This window comes from Canis lupus, chromosome 27, assembly GCF_048164855.1.
Source record: "Canis lupus baileyi chromosome 27, mCanLup2.hap1, whole genome shotgun sequence".
Taxonomy (NCBI): Eukaryota; Metazoa; Chordata; class Mammalia; order Carnivora; family Canidae; genus Canis; species Canis lupus.
In genome coordinates, this window is record NC_132864.1 from 39,324,451 (window position 1) to 39,348,029 (window position 23,579).

Below are 23,579 nucleotides of genomic sequence, written 5' to 3' on the forward strand. Positions count from 1 at the left end.
TTAATGGTTTCTTTTCTCTGCTGACTTCACTGTAAGAACAGAGTATATGATACGCATAACGTACAAGATATGTGTTCATTGACTGTTTACGTTACGGATAAAGCTTCTGGTCAACATTGGGCTATTAGTAGTTAAATCTGGGGCGAGTCAAAAGTTCTATGTGAGTTTTCAGCTGCTTGCAGTAGGGATAGCGTATCCCTAACTCCTCTACTGTTTGAGCCAACTGCGTATCTAAATGCTTTGAAGACTCCAAAGGATCCCAGAAGAGAAATGGAGCAGGACCAGTAGAGGTGAAGAGTTTCTTCCTCTAGTGGAAAAGACCAGGCTCTATTTCGGAACGAAAGCTGCCCAGCTGCCCTCAGCACACCTAGGAATTATTCTGCTCTGCTTTAGGCGTTATTCTTTCCATAACGAAACAAACCCTACTTTTTCTTGGACATCGTCTTCCACGAGGAATCCTGTAAATTCCGAGGACATAACCATCTTCGGTCACGACGTCATACTCTTCATGAGGGTAACCCCAGTAGGAAATAATCTGACTCTGAAAAGAAGAGAGGAAAAGAGACACATCCATGATGTCGGCTCTTGGTTTTTATGCCTACGTTGCAATGTACTTTAAGTTGTACGACTGACTGTTCAACGATGTACTGGGACAGAATGTATATGGCAGGAAAATCAGGATCACTTGAGGAGGGTTTAGAAGAAGTTGCATGCAGAGGCATGGGGACGTTTGCCTGGCTTGGTATTATTGATGCATCCGGGTTCGTTCCCAAACGTTTGGAAAAAAAGTTGTATGGTCAAAATGAGGGAAACCGTGAAAGACTGTGAAGGACCCTGTGACTAGTAACAAGTTACATGCCCAACAAGCCTTTGAGATGGGATTACACCCATTAAAGTGGAGAAAACAGAGTTTCAGCAAGATGAAGACTCTACCCGAGATTGTCCACTAGGAAGAGAATATGACAACATCAGAGCCGAAATAAGTTCAGCTCCAAAGCTCATGTCTTTACCACAGGATTGTGCAGTTGCCCATGCAAGGTGCACGACAGGTGTGCACATATTACGGGGCTATTTAAAGGGGGTGGTTATGAGCCTAGACTCTAGAGACAAACCATATGGCATCGAAATCTAGTTCTTTCTCAGCTGCGCAACTTTGGGCAAGTTATATAACCTTTTTGTTCCTCAACTGTAAAATAAAAATAATACGAGTATCTCTTCACAGATTTGTACTGAGGATTATACATAAAGTGTCTAGAATAATGCCTGGCACAAAATAAGTGCTCTGTCGATGTGTATTATTCTTAGTATCTTTATAGAATAGTTAAGAGCCGAAAAGCGCCCAGAACAGGAAGAAAGAGAATGTGTGTGAATATGAGAACAAGAGGGAAGTTTTGATATGGAGACATATCGTCACGGACTGTGGGTTCGGCACCGTAGGAGGTTCGGGGTACCTGCTGCTTACTGTGGAGAGAGGAACGACAGGAGACGCTAATTAAACTGTGACACTTTCATTCTTATGGTTCTAACACAAACTTGGCTTGGGGGGAGGCCAGCAGTGGTGCACCATGTATACAAGAAAATGGGATAGCCCGTTGGGATGAGGCCCAAGGTAGAAATTGGTCATTTGACTTTTCTTTTTTCTTTTGTTTTGTTTCACTTTTTCTTTCTTTCTTTCTTTCTTTCTTTCTTTCTTTCTTTCTTTCTTTCTTTCTTTCTTTCTTTCTTTCTTTCTTTTTTCTTTTTTCTTTCTTTCTTTCTTCCTTCCTTCCTTCCTTCCTTCCTTCCTTCCTTTCTTTCTTTCTTCTTTCTTTCTTTTCTCTCTTTCTTCTCCTTCCTTCCTTCTTTCCTTCCTTCCTTCCTTCCTTCCTTCCTTCCTTCCTTCCTTCCCTCTTTTGACTAGCACTATCCCATTCCACTCTATTCCATTCCATTTTTTATATAAATTTTTGCATCAAGATACTTTCAGTTCAAAACTTCGAAACCATGTCTGGCTTATTAAACTAAAAAAATAAACCTGATACAACTCATAAATTTAAGAAATTGTTCTAGAAAAAGCTTTAGGGAGAATGCAAGGAAATTCTGTAGAGGTCATCTGTATGAACTCATGAAACTTCTATTCAGGAAACCACCATCAGATGGTAGTTCAAACCACCAGAAAAGTGAATATTACTGCCCCAACTTGGCTCAAGTCTTTCAAAGTTTAAATTAGGGACCCCTGGGTGGCTCCTGGGGTCCCGGGATTGAGTCCCACATTGGGCTTCCTGCATGGAGCCTGCTTCTCCCTCTGCCTGTGTCTCTGCCTCTCCTTCTGTATTTCTCATGAATAAATAAATAAAATCTTTAAAAAAATTTAAATTAGCAACTTTCAGCTCCTGGTTAGCCATGCCAGGGAATAGGGGAGCAAGCAGATTTAGTCAATGTAGAACTGGGTGTAGACAAGCACACCAATTATATCTAATTGATGATAAATTAATAATTTCTTAATGTTTTTTCTTAATGAAAGACTTACAATATTCATATTAGCTTCAGGATTTGTGATACTCTCTTTCTTGTGATAACCATATATAGGTCCAAGAAGAAGCATCCAGTATGCTGCTGCTAACAGCTGCCACATTTGCGGTCTGCCTGGGAAAGGAAATATTAATATATTTGTCATCAAAGAGAATTCTACAAATGAACTTTGATGTAATCATTCTATAATACGACTGCAGGAAAGAGTAGAAACATACTTCTAGGTTGTGCTTTAGCCAGCAATAAACTTAATATTCAAGACTCATTCCATGAAAAATCTGAAATTATGAATTTTAGTAAGAAAAGAAAGAATGAAGGGAGGAATGAGGGGAAGAAGGAAAGAAGGAAGAAATCAACATCAAATAAGTCTCTAATAGATAGCTGGACAAAAGAAGGGAATGTAGAATTTGCAGAGAAAGAAATATAATGGCCAATATATTAATAAAGCACATTTAGTATCTCCAGTTATCAAGTAAATTGATTCCTTTTTTTTTTCTGATCATGGGACTAAGCATTGACACAACCTTTATGGAGACAAATTTATTAACATGTCTTACAAATTTAAAAATATCCATACTTTTCACTCAATAATTCTGTTTCCAGCAGTCTATCCAAAAAGAAAAATAATATACATAATAATAAAGAAATAAATATTATAGAATCATTCCTGATCATATATCTTAAAATAGTGAAATTTACCAAGTAAGAGATTGATAAAATAAATTATGGGAGAATGGTATTTAGCCACCAAGTATAATGTTCATATGTGTTATGTGAAATCTCTATTATAGAATATTAAGGGAAAAGCAAAGTAAGTTGTGTACATATTTTAATTTCACTGACAAAACAAATGATAAAGAGGAAAGAAAAAGACTAAGTGTCACCTGCCAAGCCCCTCGTGATTGACCTCTAGAGCTGACCCTGACTGCCCACGTACATGTACCCACCTACTGTCGTCCCACATTTTCCTTAAGTTCTTTTTTCTAGGTTATCTCTTCACTCAGAAAAAAACATGAGGGGCACAGCATCCCATGATGGAAACCAGAACTACCTCGCAAGCAATAATGAGGGGAAGAGCTCTGGTGGCCTAGAGCATCCAGGCTGGTTTGAGCTCAACCACAGATCACGCCTGTGCAGATGGACCATGGAGTGACCCACAGTTACCTCGACCTCATTATAATACCAAAATCTCCTCCCGAGGAGGAGTGCAACCCTATTGACATAGCATGCAATGTGTGTAGAGGCATAGCTCCTTCCCGCCCAGCTCGACCTTACCCCTGCCTACACATCGGATGACAAGGCTCCTCTATCTGAATATTCATTCTAACCTTGAATAAAAGGAACCCACCCACCCACCTTTGCTGGGAAGTCCCACCTTTGGAAGTGGTCCCCCCGCCATCTGTTTATTTGCTGCAAATAAAGTTTCCTTCGTGCTACCACTCCAGGTGCTGTGGTTTCTATCTGTGACTCACCAAGGAGAACACTCAACATTAGGTTGGTTACATAAATGCCAAATTTTATTTACTTTTATTTTTTTTAAATGATGGTGAATATGTGGGTGATTATTTTCTCATTTTCCAGGACTTGCCATGCTTCATAATTTTTTTAGATCCAGTATTACGTTATCATAAGAAAGTTACTTTTCAAATAGAAAATTGTCAAATTATGGGAGAGAAAAGATGATTATATTCCCCATTTGGCTTTGAAACCACCTAAGTTTAGGAACACCTGGATGGCTCAGTGGTTGAGCGTCTGCCTTCGGCTCAGGGAGTGACCCCGGGGTCCTGGGATCGAGTCCCACATCAGGTTCCCTGCAGGGAGCCTGCTTCTTTGCCTGTGTCTCGCCTCTCTCTCTGTGTATGTCTCATGAATAAATAAAATCTTAAAAAAAGAAAAGAAACCACTTAAATATAAAAGCAAAGAACAAGAAAACGACCATAAATAACATAGGGTGACTCTTTGCAGGAGACCTCCCATTCACTACCGTCTTTACAAAGTGGAGATCTTCAAATTATGTTGGAAAACACACTCTAATAATGCATAATACTCTGCTAATACATTCTTTTTTTTTTCAATATAAGACATGGTAAGTCTCACCCTGTAGGAAATGGATTTTTCAGAAGATGCCTCCAGTATTGTTCTAGAAAATTCCACGAATTTCTCTCTTGGCTTCCTCAGGGTCATAAACTCTGTTGACCATGTGTATTAATATAATTAGCATATCATAATTAATATGATCAATGGAGTATATATACTTTATATTAATGTAATATATTTATATATAACTCATATTGATTGATAGAGCTTAATTCTGGTGAATCACATTGGTAGAGATAACACCACCAATAGTGATAATTATGATTACTAGTGCAACTATCCATTAGGCACCTATTATGTGCTAAGTTAGGTACCAGACACACATGACCTCATTTTAGTCTCAAAATGATCCCAAAGGATAAGAAATATATCTCCATTTTATTTCAAATGAGACTGGGTCTTAAAGAGTCAAGTCATTTCCCTGGAGTCTGGCTCTTGTTGCCAGGCTCTGAAGGAGATGCTCCTGAGAGTTAGGTTCTTAATCACTCGGTCCATCGGGAATAGGCTGACAGGGCCCTCTGGCTACTACGTGCCTGATTAGTGTCACATAGAACACAGGCATCATAATTACTATAAAAAAACAATGAAGACGCTTAGAAGTCACCCCAGCCAACGTCAATGAGACTCTGTGGGGGCGTGGCCAGGGGTCTGCATTTTCAGCCCTGATCCCAAGTGATTCATGTGCATTCCAACCTGGGAGGAACAGCTAGACCGCCTGGATTCCTTGAGAAAAGAAACTTCTTATTTCTGTCCCTCTGAGAGCTAGCACGGGGGTTCCTATAGATGTCTGTCAAGTAAACAGATGGGTAGGAGACTGAGTGAGCACGTCCCTTCATCTTAAAGATGACCCCAAATTGACTCACTCTTTTGCATCGTATCTTTCTTGCCTAGTTTCATGTTGTCAGCGAGCCCTCTTCCTCACCTGTAGACCCGCAGACCCCAACAGTTAAAACTAGACACACGCAGGACACCTCAACTCATACTCTAACTAAGATCTATTGTGCTTGTTCCTTATCACACTTTCTTGGGGTATTGATGAAATGTGCTCTCTGCCTGCGCCCCTGCACATACCCCCCCACCCCCAACCTCTCCTACAAAACTCCAGGTGTTCCTTCTGCTGTGAGGCTGGTTGTTAAAACAGGAGCGTCCACCCTCTGCACCCAGTGGCTGGCACCCAAGATAAACTCTTCTCTCTTTTCTAAACCCGTGTCTCTTGAGTTATAGACTTCTCTTGAGCCGAGTTTATCTGAGTTTGTTTGGCAGCAGTGCTGGCAACCCAGCCTGGAGTATGCTTTCCTCTCCTCCAGCCCCTTGGAGTCCCCGAGAGGCAGCAGCTGTCAGGCCTTGCAGGTTGGTTTTCTGAGTCAGCCATTGTCATAGACAGGTTACTAACAACTTCACCCACTTATTGGTCCTCTCTCACAGCACAGTTTGAAGTGAGTATGTCCTTAATTCAGGATTATCTGACGGGAAGGTGTTGGGGAAATTTTTAAAAGTGGTCTTTCCCCTCAAAGCACTCACGACTCAGATGCTCTGGTTTCGGTGGAGTGGCCGGCGTTTGGGCCTCGGAGTTACACTCACTACACGTGAAGATTCCCCGCCTTAGAGCACATCCAGCTCCCTCTGTAACGGGCCCGCTGGAGAGCCTCTGGGCCTGTGCTGGCGCAGAGGGGCTAGAGCGTGTGCCGCCTGCAGGAGGAACTGGAGACTTGTCCCCAGGGATGCTGCAAGAATGGACTAGTCGTGGCTCTGTTGTGCGGCCCTGACTCAGAGCCCACTGGGCTGCTTTGTTTCATGCCTCTGTGTGCTAGATCCTGCTTTGGAAGGGTGACACGCCCAGGCAAGAGAAGCCTCTGTCTTCCGTGATTAGTGGTTCTAGCCAAACAGACTTTCCTCAGGCGTTTCTCATCAGGGCTGCACTGAGCTGCACGTTCCAGGGGTGGCCTTAGCTGCTCTTCCCCATCTGAGCCTCACAATATTCACTGTAATGGTCGGGTGAGGCTGACTCATTGAGACACTTCTTCTCCATGATACCAAGTGGCCTCTTAATTCTTTGCCCATTTGCCATGACAGCTCCCTGATGAGTGCATCTCACGCTGACATCCTGCTGGTGCACACGAATGCAGAGAAGGATGATAGACTAAGGCAGGACACATGATGAGCTCCGGAGGGCTCTCAGTCTTAACGATGAGGTCCCGGGGCCTCAAGTCTCCAGACTTCTTCAACATAGATTATATATATATTTTAGGTTTATATATACATAATCTCTATATACATAGATATATATATCTATATATACATATCTATATAGTCTCTCTCTATATATATAGATAAATTATATTGGTTTATCACTCTAAATCAGCATTTCACACTCCGTTCTATGAAACATGACTCCCAGAAGATGCTACTTGTTAGAAGAGCTCACAGGAAAGCATGTGTTAGACTATTCATAAATGCATAGTTTACATCTTATATAAAACTTATATACAATAGGGGTGTCTTGTGGCTCAGTCGGTTAAGCTTCTGCTTTTGGCTCAGGTCATGATCCCGGTGTCCTGGGATTGAGCCCTGCATTGGCTCCCTGCTCAGTGGGGAGCCTGCTTCTCCCTCTGCCCCTCCCCACTAGTGTTCTCTCCCACTTGCTCAGCTTTCTCTCTCTCAAATAAATAAATACTCTTAAAAATTATATATGATAGTATAGGTTTTTAAAATTATTTATTCATGACTGACACAGTGAGAGGCAGAAACATAGGCAGAGGGAGAAGCAGGCTCCCTGCAGGGAGCCCGATGCAGGACTCGATCCTGGGACCCCGGGGTCACAACCTGAGCTGAAGGCAGACACTCAAACACTAGGCCACCCTGGCGTCCCTATGATAGTATGTTTATCATCCTTGGTTCTTGCCCACTAATCCATTAGATTATACAAATATGCCTCCTTATCTTTCCAAATGTCCCCTAGGGTGAACAATACTGCTATCATCATAAGTACATATATATGTAATGACTTGCTCTGGGAGTCTTAGCTTACAATATTATAACTAAGGGTCAGTGTAGTCCTGCAATCCTGACCAGTTTTACTGTATTCTCATTTGCTCTTAAAATTTTATTGTTTGAATAACATCAACATACTATGGCCCAAATTTTCTAAGGAACACTCTTGGGAAATATATACACATGCATATATATACACACACACAAATACATATAGATATATATTTTTTCCTGTTCACTACACCAAAAAAAAAATTGTATAATCAAGGGAAGACTAAAATGACACAAGTAGCTCCAAGTTGGAACCTCATCTTTGAAAAGTTTTCTGCAGACAGATGCTCTCCACAGGGGTGAGACCTGCTACAGACTCACCCAGCTTTGGGTGGGAAAAGGTAACACAAGGAATGCGAGTACTTGTAAGACTGTCCTTCGTTGCTCAAGAATCTTTCTCTAATGCTTGTTTTCTGTCTTTCTCCCAAGCTAGGCAGCCAGGGAGAAAAGGGAACTTTCAAAAGAATATTGCCTTGCTGCATTTTCTGTTTCAAATTGGGTTTAAATATTTTATATCGAGTGCATGTGAATTATATGTAGGCAACTCTTGCAAGTAATGCATTTTGCACTCATGGACGCGTTGGTTATGACATCAAGGATACCAATTTCTAAACAAAAACATAATAGAAATAAATAGAGATGTTTGTTCCACTTTTCTCATTGCTTCATGATAGTTGCTGTCAGGCTTATCAAGCAGCCATTTAATCAGGGCTGACGTCAATGGTTGGACAGCATTCTCAGTGAATCCACACCCCAATTCTTAACTACACTGCATATACGGGGTGAGAATTGGCCAGAATATGCCAGTAGGTACAAAGACCCCGTCATTAGTGTTATTTTTCCATTGAGCAGACAGAGATTCATCAGAGCGAGACTTAGCAACTGGTCTTTCTGTGTTTCCAAAGCTTGCTTAGGAAAATTTTTGCAATTAAGTGAATAAAAATACTACATGTAAAATTAGTAATATGTAATATAATTATGTTAACTTATAATAATATAATGATGTATATTAACGTATTAGGAGAGAGAAAAGCTAACAATCAATACTGCAAGTTTCTACCTTATTAAGTAAAAAAAAAAAAAAAGAAAAGCCCATAGTAAGTAGGAGAAAAGAAGTAATACAGATAAGAGAATATAATCAATAAAATGAAAAAAAGAAACTAACAAACTCCAAAGTTGGTCCTTTGATGAGATTAATAAAACTGATAAGCACCAGGAAGACTAATCAAGAAAAAAACAGTTATATAAAGTATCAGAATCAGAAATTTGAAAATGAATATCATGGACTGTATCACAAATAATAAAATTGTAATAAGGGAATATGGGGAGAACAACATGCCACTTAGTTTAATAAATTACATTAACTGGACAAATTCTTTGAAAAACACAACTTCAACAATTTTCATTTCAAGAAAAAATAGAACATTTGATGAGTGCTATTCTATTAAAGAAATTGAATTAGTTTTCAGAAGCTTTTACACACAAAAATCCCACTTTTGAGTATCTTGACTACTAAATATTAGTCTTATCTGTTAAAAATTTTTTTTGAGTTGAGCCATGTTCTACTTTGATCCTAAAAAGACATGAATAGGGCCGCCTGGGTGGCTCAGTGGGTTAAGCTTCTGACTCTTGATTTTGGCTCAGGTCATTATCTCAAGGTCATGAGATCAAGCTCTGTATTGGGCTCTATGCTGGGCGTGGAGTCTGCTAGGGTTCTCTCCTTCTGTCCCTCTCTCAGCTTACACTCTCTCTCAAAAAAAAAAAAAAAAAATAAATAAATAAATCTTTTAAAAATATAATTTCTTTAAAAAAAAGACATGAATAATAAAAAGAAACCTCAATGGTTTCCTTACTGAGTATCCCATTTAACATTTAAGGAAGAAATTAAACCAAAAAAAAAAAAAAAAAGAATGAAAGAAAAGGAAGAAACTCTTCCCAACTCATTTTATGAGGCTCAAATAAATTTACATTATATTGTGAAGTGACCTAAAGAGCCAAAACATATTTGCAAAAGAAACAAAGTTGGATAACAAGTACTACTTGATTTCAAGATTTCCAAGCTATAGTAATCAACACTGACTGTGTGGTAGTGTCACAAGATAAATATCTAGTACAAAGGGATACAACAACTGGTGCACAAATATACACATACCCAGAATCAACTGAATTTGCACAAAGCTTATAATTCAGTAACAAAGAATCATATTTGCAAGAATGGTCCTAGAACTGTGCATAAAAGAAAAATAAGTCAAGCTCAACCTTTAACTCACACCATTTACAAAAGCTAAAAGTAAATTATTGGCCTAAACATAAGAGCAAAAACAGTAAAGTTTAAACAAAAACACAGAAAATCTTTGTGACATCAGGGTAGGCAAATATATCTTAGGACACAAAAATACATGAAAGACAAAAATGATAAATTGTATCTCACCCAATTAAAAACTGTACTGCTAAAAAGACAACACTAAGAAATTTAAATATCAAGCCATTGATCTTAAGAAAATATCTGTAAAACAGAAATCTGACAGAGAAATTTTATCCGGAATATATAAAAATAGCTTGCAATTCAGTAAGAAGCCAAATAGCCAATAATAAAATGGACAAAAGTTTTGAACAGGAGAAGGCATGTGAATGGCTAATAAGTACATGAAGGGGTGCCCCATGCATTTCATCGTCAGGGAAATACAAATTGAGATAACAGTGAGATAGCGCTTCCCACCCACTAGAACAGCTGGGATTTAAAAGGCCGATGGTTGGCAAGGACTTTGAGCAACTGAAACTCCTGTGCCTGGAATCCGGGCACCTGGGTGACGAATATTTAATATCAACACTGATCTTCTGGCGGGCGCCTGGGTGGCTCAGGCGTGAAGCATCTGCCTTCTGCTCAGGTCATGATCTCAGGGTCCTGGGGTGGAGCCCTGCTCAGGGTGGAGTCTAATTCTCACTCCTCCTCTCCCCGTCCCCTATGCTTGTGCATGACCCCCCCCTCCGCCTTTCTCTTTCTCCCTCAAATAAATAAATAAAACCTTAAAAAAAAAAAAAGACTGGTCTTACAACAGTTACATGGTTTTATTTGTCAGGGCTCGTGCCTTGCACTTTTACAACACGGAATCACATTACAATATACAAGCCACACCTCAATGAAGTGTTGAGAACAAAAAGAAGCAGCAACCACAGTGGCCAATATCCTGGCCCTGTTGGTACCCTCCACTCCCTTTCTCAAACCTCATAATCTCAAATACTGGGACCTTCAACCCTGTCTCCCAGAGAGTCTGATTCTAAGGTAAAGCAGAGACTCAAGAGCTGCATTTTTCTTCTTTTTTTTCTTTACTTATTTTTTTAAGAACTGCATTTTCAATTAGTGCCCCCAGGTGGTTCTCCGTGTAGGTGGCTCCAAATTCACACTTGGAGACACACGTCACTAGACAGATTTAGTCCCTAGTTCTCTGTGTCCTTGTTCCCCGCGCCTGCGATGTCCCTACTGTCATCTCTCCGGACTCTCCCTCTTGCCTGGTTCAACTCTTTTGAGTCATTCTCTGACTGCCCTTTGCTCTGAAATCTTCTTCTAACAAATTTGAAGATGACATCATTTCCCAATGGCTTAATTTCTGTTGTCTCTTAAATTACACAGCAAGCTGCCTGTCGTAGCCCTCCTTCATAAACATTCCAAAGATGAATAGTACATAATTCAGTAGTAATTGGGAAAAGCTTGAATTGTCAGCCTTTTCAAAGGAGATCCGAATGACAACGCCTGTAGAAATAACCCAACACTCCTCCGGAGCATCAGCTCAATTTGCTCTTTTGTTTTGCTTCTTGGCTGACATTTCTTTTTTTTTTTTTTTAATTTATTTTTTATTGGTGTTCAATTTACTAACATACAGAATAACCCCCAGTGCCCGTCACCTATTCACTCCCACCCCCCGCCCTCCTCCCCTTCTACCACCCCTAGTTCGTTTCCCAGAGTTAGCAGTCTTTACGTTCTGTCTCCCTTTCTGATATTTCCCACACATTTGGCTGACATTTCACTTAACTGTGCAACAAGAAAATATCTTGGCACTCTGCTTTGTGTTTCACCTCTAAGTCCTCATTTTAAGGGCAGATTTCCAGGCTTCGTTTTTGAAAGAGAACTGATGATGATATTTGGCATATATTAGATGCCTGATAATATTGTTAGATTCTAACTCAACTGACAGGTCACAGAGCCAAGCTCATGCCATCTGCATGTGCTGTTATGTCATTCAAACTGATTTCTCTTTCAGATATAACCTTTATAGAGAAATCATAAAACCCTGAGATCATGACCCAAGCCAAAATCAAGAGTTGGTCATTCTGAGCAACCCAGGTGGCCCACTCTTGTTTGTAGTATGCTTCCTGTGTAATAATAATTTTTGAAAATAACTTTGGACCAGGAACTTTTCAAAGCAGTTTATATGAATTAACTTATTTAATCCAGAAAACAACTTTATTAGTGGGTCGTACAGTCCATCGCTACCCTGTGCTGGAGCATTCCTTGGATCAGTTCATTTCACGACTATTGGCGAGACCACATTTCATAGAATTGTCAGTCATTTAATATAGAAAGATACAAGCGAAAAATTGACTTCAAAAGAAGTTGGTCACCTTGTCACTTCCTCATCCTGGCCCTGTGGTAAAAAATGGGATAAAATTCTTTGTTCAAGAGAAGGAGAAATTATTGATCATTGATGTGCACCACTCCAAAGGGTCTGCTTTTTCCCTCTCTGTCTCTTCCTCCTTCCCTCCTGCCTTCCCTCTCTTTTTCCTCCTTTTTCCTTCTCCCTACATCATTCTCGTTCTCTCTTCCACCTTCCTTCCCACTGTAGCAGAAAGAATCACACTAGCAGTTAGGTTTTAAAGGGCTCTTAGGGGCACCTGGGTAGCTCAGTTGGTAAGTGTCTGACTCCTCATTCTGGCTCAGGTCATGATCTCAGGGCTGTGAATGGAGCCCTGCATCGGGCTTAGCAGGAAGTCTACTTGAGGATTCTCTCTCTCTCTCTCTCTCTCTCTCTCTAAGATTGATTAAATAAATAAATAAATAAATAAATAAATAAATAAATCTTAAAAAAATAAAGGGCTTTTAAAGAGGACTTTTCTGAGGCAAATAAACAGAAGTGTAAACTGCACAGGTAAATCAGATTTAGATCCCCGCCAAGGCTGTAATTAGGCTGAACAGGTGCTGTGGTTAATGGGAAGAGGAAAACAAACTTTAGCTCAAATGACTCACAGTGTGGGGTCTGGAATAATAAAAATACGCTGTCTGGCTTAATCGAGGATTATTCTGAGCAAGCTGTGATGTATTTACAGCAAGTACTTTATCTGTTCACTATTTACAGGAATTCAGGCCATTAACACATGGCACCTGGTAGGCCCACGATATGGATTTGCTAAATAACATGAGATTGGTAAAGAGGTAAATGCAAATCACTTGCTTTTTTAATTGTTGTTATTGCTGGTTTTAACTCTTTTAGTTGAAAATATTACTGAAATGTATATTTCCCATATATTTAAAAAGTGACAAAAGAAAATTATTTTAACTAAAGAGGCTCAGCTGGAGTACTTTCCTTCCTGATAAATTGTTCTTAACCTTCTGGGTGGCTCCTCGGTAGCCAAGATTATTAGAAGAATATGGAAATTAATCAAATTAGAAAATAAAAGATCAGTTTCAAAACTGGAAAATATATTTGACAAAACTCGACTCCTCTTCCTAACCAAAAGTAGAAATAGAAATTTCTCAATTAGTTGAAAGACTCTTACGAAAAATTCTCCAGGGACGCCTGAGTGGCTCAGCAGTTGAGCGCCTGCCTTTGGCTCAGGGCGTGATCCCGGATTCTTGGGTTCGAGTCCCACATCGGGCTCCCTGCATGGAGCCTGCTTCTGCCTCTGCCTGTGTCTCTGCCTCTCTCTCTGTGTCTCTCATGAATAAATAAATAAAAATCTTTTTTAAAAAAAGGAAAAATTTCCAGCTGTGATTATTATAATCAACAGTAAAATACTCAATACTTTCACTTTAAGAATGGGACAAAAGACAGGATATCTGCTCGTATCACTTCTCTTCAGCATGCTGCAGCAGGTGATATTAAATAAAATAGAGTGAAAAATGAAAATGGAAAAACAGAAAAGCATAAAGATGGGAAAGTAGAAGTGGAACTATGTCTGCAGATGACATAATAATGTATTTAGAAAATGCTAACTAATGTGAACAAAAATTACTAGATCTAATGAGTAAATGCAGAAAAGTATCAGCACACAAGGTCAATATAAAAAATATGCTAACAAAAATATGCTTAGAAAACAAAAATTTTAAAATATGAATTAAATGGCATAAAAAACAAAACTAATAAGTAACAATTTGAACAAAAGGCAAGATCTTCACACTAAAAATTGCAAAGCTTTGAGAAACCTAAATAAATGGAGGGAAATCACCTACTTTATATATAAAAGACTCCATATTGCTAAGCGGTAGTTCCCAAATTGAACTATATATGGATTAAGTTCCAGGGACAATTCCTGCAGACTTGTTAATAAAAAATGACAATCTACTTTCTTAAAAATAAAAAAAAAATTTTTTTAAATTTATTCCTGAGAGACACAGAGAGAGGCAGAGACCCAGGCAGAGGGAGAAGCAGGCTTCCTGTGGGGAGCCCAATGGGGGACTCAATCCCAGGACCCTGGGATCATGCCCTGAACCAAAGGCAGGCACTCAACAACTGAGCCCCCCCAGGCATCCCTGACAAGATGCTTTTAAAATTTATATAGAAATATAAAGACCATATGATAGCTCAAGCTAGTTTTAGAAAGAATAACGAAATTGGAGGACCTATATTGTAAAATTTCAAGAATTTGCTATGTAACCACTGTAATCAATGCAATGTGGTACTGGCAAAAGGATTGAGAAAGATCCATTAAAAGATTAGAGTACAGGAACAGACTAAATTACATGTGATCTAACAAATTTTGACATATGCTCTAGTGCAGTTCAATGAGAAAAGAAAAGTCTTTTCAATAATTTTCCCAGAATAACTGAATATCAATTTTGGGGAAAAAAATACCCAACTTTGCTACATTTCTCTAACCAGGCATAAAAATATACTTGAGATGCATTACAAATCTAAACGTAAAAATTAAACTATAAAGCCCTTAGAAGAAGACAGAAGAAAATATCTTTATGAATTTGAAATAGACCACTAGCTATAAAAGGAAAAACATTATGAACAAGGCTTTATTAAAATAAGCTTCTGGCCATCAACAACACCATTAAGAAAATAAAAAGGCAAATCACAGACAATAGGAAAACACTTTCCTCAATATCTGGTAAAGCACTTAGGTCTAGGATTTTTCAAGATATAAGTAGTAATAAGAAATAGAATGAAATTTAAAATTAGCAAAATACTTGGACAGTCACTTCACAAAAGGATACATGAAGGACTGATACACACATGGAAAGATGTCCAATAGTGTTGGTCATTAGAAAAGTGCAAGCGACTACTTCACACCCACTAGATTGGCTGATGTTAGACCACTGGGGCTTCTGAGTGGTTCAGTTGGTTAAGCATCCAGCTCTTGGTTTTGGCTCAGGTCATGATCTCAGGGTCTTGGGATCAGGCTCCACACTGGGCTCTACCCTAGGTGTGGAGTCTGCTTGAGATTCTCTCTCTCCCTCTCCTTCTGCCCTTCTCCCTCTTCAAATAAATAAATAAAACTTTGTAAATAAACAAACAAGCCAATAATAGTAAATATTGGAGAGAAGGAGGAACAACTGGTTTTCTCATACTTTGCTGATGGGAGTTTATAATATTACAACTGTCAGAAACTGGCAATTTTTTAAAACCCCATTTTTTAGCTAGTTTGCTCAACATAAAAGAAAATACAAGTCTATATAAGGACTTGTTTGCAAACTTGTTCCTTGAAGCTCTATTCATGATAGTACATTATTGAAAATAACCCCGATGTCCATCAATAATAGAAGGGCTACACAGTTGTGTCATATACAATGGAACCCATTGGCACGCACGGCATAGATCAATCTTGCAAACGTTTTGCTGAGTGAAAGAAGCCAAACACAAAAGAATACTTACTTGGTAATTCTTTGTCTATGAAGATCAAGGACAGGTAAAATGAGCAGCTCCTGGCTGGCTCAGTTGGCAGAGCATGCAACTCTTGATCTCAGGGTTGTGAGTTCAAGCCCCACGTTGGGTGTAGAGATGACGTAAAAACAAAATCTTGGGGGGGGGGGGAAGAACAGATAAAATAAATGTATTGTGGTGGCATTGACTGGAAAAGTACAAGAGCTTCTGGGTGATAGCAGGACTCGGCCTTGACCGGGATTGATTGTCGAGACTCACCGAATTGCACCCTTGAGATTTGTGCATTTTTATTGTATATAATTACAACATGATTAAAAAGAAACTGGAAACTATGTTGCAAAGCAGGTGTTCTCAATGATTACTAGTTCTGGCATAAATTAGTGCAATTCAGTTGGTAAACAGCATTGCTGCATTTACCAGGACTTCTTACGACCATTCATATCTTATGTCTCAGAGGTTCCACTTAATAAATGGATACCAAGAGAGTATGTTTTTCACTTGGAACGTGGGAGGGGAGTGGGGGATCTTTCTGTACAAAGTTGCTTTTGTGCTTGTTATTTGAAATAAATAAAACTTAAAAACAGAGGTTCAGTTGTAAAGCGGTGTTTAATACAATGTATGTTAATTAAATATATTAGATGATTAATTAAATATCATAGAGAAAGCCATTAAAATGTTCATGAAAACACTCTTAGGGTATTACATCAAGTGGGGAAAAAATGGTCAGGAGGAAGAATTGTGATACCAATGGTCTTTACTCCAGGGTATGCAACGACTTTCCAAGAAATACACAGGCATATAAATCGCTTTTTTAAAAATTCAGATTATAGATATTTGTCTCTTTTATATATTCTTTCCTAAAACTAATAGAACCTAAGAATTTCTGACTTCAAGCTGGTTCTCCTTTTTCAACTCTGCAAAGGGAAGGTCGACCTCTCCCATCTCCTGAATCTTAGCATGGTGAATAGCACAGAGGAACACCCGACAGCATTGGGATTGGGATTGGGGTAGCAGTCCTTTCCCAAGAGCGAGTCACCTCTGCAAATGTGTTGGGTTTTAATTCTTTGCTTTCAAAAGATTGGAAAAGAATCTCCTTGAGTTGTTTGGAGGTAGAGCACTAAAAATAAGTTTTGTGGATGCATCGCTATGTGATTTGTGGCACTGAACTTCAGAAATAATTCAAAGAACTGAACAGCATGAAATAAACATGGTTTTTCAGCACTTACATCTGTTAAATAAATGGAAAACAACTGAAGCTGAATTTTGTTTTGTCTGTCAATGAATAATAACAACTGGGTGTATGAATTAAAAAGAGAAGTTCCATTCCTTTCATTAAGAGATTCACTGCTAATAAAATTTGGTTTTAATGCCTCATAATCATTCATTAAACCTTTAATATATTTATGATCCTTTGACCAATTATATACTAATAAAAATTACAATGGCAAGTCACTAAAAAATTAAAAGAAAATGCAACTTTATGATTATAACTTGAAAATGACTTAAATTTCAATACATATCTACTGTTTTAGTTTCAGAGAAGGGTCAATTGATCAATAAAAGACTCTTCAAGCATACAAATACATTAAGATATGTATATATTTATGGAAATACATAAAACACCTGTAGAAAAATAAGTGCAATGGGAATATGAATTCAAGGAATAAACAAACAATATAATTTTTTAATCCATTGCATAAGAGATTTTTTTTTTCCAGTGGATGATCTTAGGTTTCAAATCAAATCACTATTCTATTGGACATTTTTAAAAATTGTGTAATAATTTTAATTTAAGCTATCAATATTTACAATATGTCTTAAGGTGCATCCTTACAACTATTCAAAATTATAAAAATTTTGTATGTCAGCCTAAAAATGTGTGCAGTTATGGAGTTTTGCACAATTTGTCTGGGGGGATAGAGGCAGAAACTATTTTTAAGCAACTTACAGACACATTTAAAAAATATATATTTAAAATACCTCAAGGAAATAAACTAAAATGTATGATCTTCCAAAAGACTGGGAGGTTTACTCCAAAATGATAATGATTATATTTGGATTCTAGGGATAAAAACTTCTCTTTTTGCTTTTATTGGTTATACATTTTCTTCAATAACTTTATTAGGTTGAATTACTCTTATAATAAGAATATACTTAAGACATTTAGAAATAGTTAGGTATAAATTTAAACCCGATGACCTCTGAGTAAATGCCCTAATGATGTGGAAACAAAGGCAGAAGAGAAGTTATTAAACTTCCTCACCACTTAGAGCCCGTTGACAAGTGCTTGAAACAGGCAGAGGGACCTTCCTCTAGGGACTCAACTGCCTGGATGTTGATATTTTACTAAGCGCAGGAGGCAATCTCAGCCCGACCCCCAGGAGCCTATAGGTTTACTTTAATATATAAAAATTATTTTGGAGGGACGCCTGGGTGGCTCAGCGGTTGAGCGGCTGCCTTTGGCCCAGGGCGTGACCCTGGAGTCCCGGGATCGAGTTCCGAGTCGGGCTCCCCGCATGGAGCCTGCTTCTCCCTCTGCCTGTGTCTCTGCCTCTCTCTGCATCTCTCAGGAATAAATAAATAAATAAATAAATAAATAAATAAATAATCCTTTGGAAACTTCCCTTATCTCTATCCCCCAAGATATATGTTGGCAATCATCTCCCAAGTGTATGACCCACCGATATAGATCCAAAGGGTCTCACTGAGTGAGGGGCAGGCAGGGCGGGGTAGGGAGAGACAGGTAGGGGGCTACATGGCCAGGCTCACAGAAATACTGAGGCATAACAAAACCAGATCACCCTGCCCTGGGCATCGGCGGGGGGCTGGGGTGTGCCCCTTTATGGCAGGCACATTGTGACCAGGCCCCAAAGAAGAAGGAAGCCATTAAAGACGTTCTCGCCAGTCCTCGCTCAAACCAACACATCACAAGACTGATAAGGCCACAGGCTCCCTGGTCAGTTCTCAGTCAAAGACTGTGGGTGGGGGCCGACGTGGGCCACCCTGTCGGGACCCCGCTGCCTCCTGAGAGCTCTCTCTGTGTCTTTGCTTAAGAAAACCCAACCACTTCGCTCGCTCTCCGTTGTCACAGAGATTCGTTCTTCGACTCTGTGAGACAAGAACCTCCCTGTCCTGCTTCTAGAAGTCTTCTTCTGGGGCAAAGTTCACAAGGTTTAGTATTTCTAGTTTGTAGTAACCGTATCCGCAGCCCCTTACCCCCCGCCCCCGTTCTAGTTTACTACAGGAGTCTGGGCAGTGATGCCAATGCCTGTGTCCCCCAGAAGACTTGTCCGTCAAGGAAGACATTCTGGTGTTCGCCATGTTTCCCCTTCTATCTGACATAATCCCTCCCAAACCAGTTGGGGTGTTCACAAAAATTTAAATCGTCTCATCATCCTTCCCTCCGCATCCTTCACGAAGCTCTGACATTCTTATCTCTTCCTGAAGAGGTGTGACTCACAAGGTGACACACCCTGGGTAGCCAGGCGAGTCAGAATCTGGATCTAACGCGGTTCTCTGTTTTCTGAATTCCTCCACCCACAGGGTGAAAGAAGGAATCGGGAAGAGTGAGGACACTGTCATCAACAAGTGAATGGGAGGAAATCATTACACCACCGGACGCCCAGGCCCGCAAATCCGGGATTCTTTGCGTCAAGGGCAGAAGGACTCTCGCAGCTTTGACAGGACCTGCAGGGGGTGCGGGGTGGGGGAGCTGAGAGGCCAAGAGTGGGCGCCAAGCCCCGGGAACCCCCACAAAAAAGACTTGCAGGCTGCAAGGGGAATGCAATGGTCAAGGGAGAAAAGGAAAAGCAGCCAACACTAGAGGGCATCGTATTTTCACGGCTCTTCTACGACATTGAGGACTAGGCCCTTGAACTCTGGAAGGCTGTTGCTTCAAAATTAAAAAAAAGAAAAAGAAAAAAAAGTAAGACAGACAGCAAAGGAGAAGTCGTAAGGAGATCTGGATTCCTCAGTTTCTTTTACGGAGTCAAAGGGACACGGAAGAGGTCGGCGAAGACGGTTCGAGCTAGTTGAGCTAAAGCGACTCCTTGGGCACCACAGTCCCAGCCCCACACTTAGTTCTGTGCAGTATCAGAATTCTGGTCTGAAGCGTTACGTGGGCTCAAGTGACTCTGTTTTGAGCAGCTATCTTTTCCCAAACATGAAAGTCTTATAACAACTTCCTTATTTCTGAAACCAGAAAATAATAGATACGTCTATTGTACGAGCGAGCAAATAAACGCGTGGCTTTGGCAGGTAGACCAAGAGGACGGCCACTTTTGCCCTCAATGCCTGCGGGACCTGAGTCCCTGAGGCCGACCCACGCTCACGGCCCTGGCGTCCTCGCAGGCCTGCAATTGTGAGGGCAGGGGGCGCGCCGTAGTCTTATATCAGCATCAGTAGGAACCACCTTTTCACTCCCCACCCAGTGAGACTATTCATTAAAAAGCAGCAGGAAAGGAGAACGACATGTCCCCACGAACTATCGGAAGATGCTCATAATTCCCATAAGCAGGAATGTCGCTTAGTACGGCGATGCCAGCCAATCACTTGGCCCCACACTCCCCCGCAGATGACCCTGCTCGTGAGAAGGAATAATCACGTGTAAGGCCATTGGAATGGGACAATAAAAGGCTTTTTGAATATTCCGAAGGGTTTTTAAGACATCACCCGGACAGTATTTCCCAAAGCCCTAGATGGACAGTCCAAGAGGATGATCTCGTACATCCCCAGGATCTGCCACTGGCCTTTCCCAGGTGTGCACTTACACACCTCCTGTGAGGACACTCAGGCTGGGTCTGCTTCCTAAAGGCTGCAGCTTTCAGAACCTCGCTCTCACCTTCTCTGAGGAAAACTGCACCAGAGCTGCTCGGTGGCCACATGAGTCTCTCGCTGTCTTTGGCTCCACGAGGTAGCACCAACGACGGCGAGACCCTTACCAACACGTGAAGTTCCTGCACCTCCAAATGTTTCCCATGTCTCATTGAAATGCCAGGACGCGGGCCCTGCAAGTAGATCCCTGGCCCTGCAGGTCATTACCTGGTCCCCGAAGTGTCTGGCTGCACCGCGGGCTGTGGGGTGTGTGTGTGCATCTGCCGTCTTCAAGCCCTGGGAGCTTCCAATTGATTCCAGCTCCGTCCGGAAGCAGTTGCCAGGAGAACACGCTCTGCTCCAGACAGCCCGGGAGATGTTGCAACCAGAAACTTCTCAATGCGAGGCAGATTAGTCATGGCTTCAAATATGACGCATGCCGCCCTGGCAGCCTTGCCAGGTGAGTTCCTAGCCGGGGATGAAAAAAGAAGTATTAACGGACTAAAACCTTGTGCCTGCCAAGCCGGTCCCAGGGTTCTGTGCCTCAAGGGTCAGATGCATTGGAAGCTTCTCGGCAGAACACACAACTGTCCATCCAGGAGAGTTCCACCCAACGATGGATGCCATGACCCGGTCCTACCGGCATCTGCATAAAAGGCCTCACTCCCCCTGTACCATCAGTTGCGACGCCTGTAAGGTCATCCAGGTCCCCATTCGAGGTCCTGCTTTGGCTTTCCTAAACTTCCCCTACCTTCTTATGGACATTGAGTAGCAGGACAGGCGGGAAACAGAAAGTGTCTCCAATTCTTTCAACGGCGGCCTAGAAACACAGTGTCTCCTCCAAGATGTCCAGCCGGCGAAAGCAGAAGAGGGACTTGAGCTCCGCAGTGTCTTACCTGAGGCAGAGGCAGCTCCTGTGCCTGCCCTGGGAGGGTCCTGGTGGCACCCAACCTGCAGGGCACCATACACCTGCTCGGAGTCCTGCTTTCTGTTTTCACAATTATGGGGGTGCAGGTCTGATGGGACACCATTAAACCAGGCAAACATCTAAAACGATGCAAACACTACGCTTTGACATGCTTACAAGTCACCTGAGGGGAGGAGGACTATTCCTGAAACAGCCCCTGAATGGCCACCGTTGCTTCTGGCCTGTCTGAGGCCACAGAGTGCGGATATGGGTCAGACACACTGATGGGAGAAGCTGGGTGGCTCAGGGGTTAAGTAGCCCGCTCTCGGGTTAGGCTCAGGTTGTGATCTCAGGGTCGTGGGATCGAGCCCCACGTTGGGCTCTGCACTCAATGAGGAGTCTGCTTGAAGATCCTCTCTCTCCCTCTGTCCTTCCCTCCAACCCGTGCTGGCATTTTCTGTATCTCTCTCTCTCTCTCTCTCTCTCTCTCAAATAAATAGATAGATAGATAGATAAACAAACAAACAAACAAACAAACATTTAGAGAAAACACAAACAACAACAGAACTTGCATGTTGGCAGTCAGGACTTAGTGGCATGAAGCTGATTTCAATACTGCCCAGTTCTCTTCGGATCGTGTCGGTTAGTAATTAGACTGGACTCGATTCAAAATCGCAGCTGGCAGTGGCTTTGCTTCTATTACTATACTAGTTTCGACAGTTAATTAAAATGGTTGTAGATGATTTGCTTTATTAGAAAAGTCTTACATCTCTGTGCTTTCAATAGGCAATTCCACTTACGCTGTAATACGTTCCACTGGCACATGCCATTTTGAGGCTTGAAAAGGAAAACAAGGCCCACTGGAAAGGTGGTCCATGTGCTGCCAATACAGAAACAACTGGAATCTAGTCTATGCTAGAAAATCAGATACTCTTAGGCAAAAAGAAGTGGAAAGGTGAAGTTTTCAAGCATTGCATAGTTGGTATTGAACCATCTTACCAAGTCTTCCGCAGGGTATCCTTCACCCAAAGGAAATCCAAATCACTGTTGTTTGGAAACTTACACTGAATGAGTTATTCATCCATGTAAGAGCCCTTTGTGGTTTTGTTTATTCTTCTTTAACTTTAACCTTTGTCTCTGATCCCCACTCCCACACATTTGACCTGCATTATACCCCAATCTGTCACTGTCACGTATCATTAAAAAGAATATAGTAAACAACCTTGCCGTGTGGTATTTTGTAATAAATCTCATCCTGTTTCCTACTTTACACTATTCTTATGAACAGGGCTCACTGCAGACTACGTGAGAGCCAGTGCAAGATGACAGTACAGGACCCCACGCTTAAAAATGATGAAGAATTTCAAGATACACGCAGCAGAGTAGTGAACAGTATGAGAACCTTCCGAACACAGGGTCCCGCGCTTTGCGTATGTGACATACCCATGGAGTCAGCTCTGCTTGTGAGAACACAGCACGTTCCAGTCTATATGTGGTTTCTTTTTCATTATTGTCCCACAGAATTCCACAATATTTGCTTTTTAAGTATCCAGTCTCCCCCAAGTCTGACACATGACTTTATTTCCTCAGCATTCCCAGTGTTGAGAACATCAGCATTTACAACTCCCCGTTATCAAATGTGGGAGAATTTCTTTGAGATATATTTCTAGAAATAAGATCTTTCATAGGTCATAAGTCATACAGTTGCTCAGTTTTACTATATCCTGCCAGATTGTTCTACAATAAGCTATGTACGCCCATCAACAGTGCTGAAAGTCCATTTCTCTACCTATTTTGCTGATTGTGCTGTTGTAAATATCTCTGCCAACATGTTCTCTATTCCTTTGATCTATGACTAGACTTGGTGAACAGAAATCCAACTCTGCTTACATATTTACTTTTACACTAATATTTGTGCTTTGGGGATCTTCTTTAAATGTATTTCCCAACCCCTAGATCATAAAATAACAGGGCAAAAGTGCTTTCTCTTTGCAGAGGGGGTGAGGCCCATCCTGCTCTTTTGCTTCTCTTTCCTGCCTTATGCTGGAGGGGTAGGTGTTCATCCAGGAACACTTCCTTCCTCTTTTGTCATGATTTCTAAAAGCACC

The 23,579-nt window shown here is 41.0% G+C and overlaps 1 protein-coding gene across 3 annotated transcripts in view; it reads right to left on the reverse strand.

Moving 5' to 3' along the window:
- Positions 1–20,978, reverse strand: part of LIPK (lipase family member K) — a 42,524-nt gene extending 21,546 nt beyond the window's left edge. Inside the window, exons 1-4 of one of the 3 annotated variants that reach the window (XM_072803681.1) lie at positions 20,793–20,978; positions 15,744–15,887; positions 2,510–2,625; positions 427–541 (exon numbers count right to left, since the gene is read on the reverse strand). In XM_072803681.1, coding sequence (XP_072659782.1) covers positions 427–541; positions 2,510–2,614 — 220 coding nt within the window. In that variant the 5' untranslated portion in view covers positions 2,615–2,625; positions 15,744–15,887; positions 20,793–20,978. The remainder of the gene's footprint in view (positions 1–426; positions 542–2,509; positions 2,626–15,743; positions 15,888–20,792) is intronic. The other 2 variants (XM_072803680.1, XM_072803682.1) reach the window with 2 other exon arrangements.
- Positions 20,979–23,579: the final 2,601 nt, after the last annotated feature.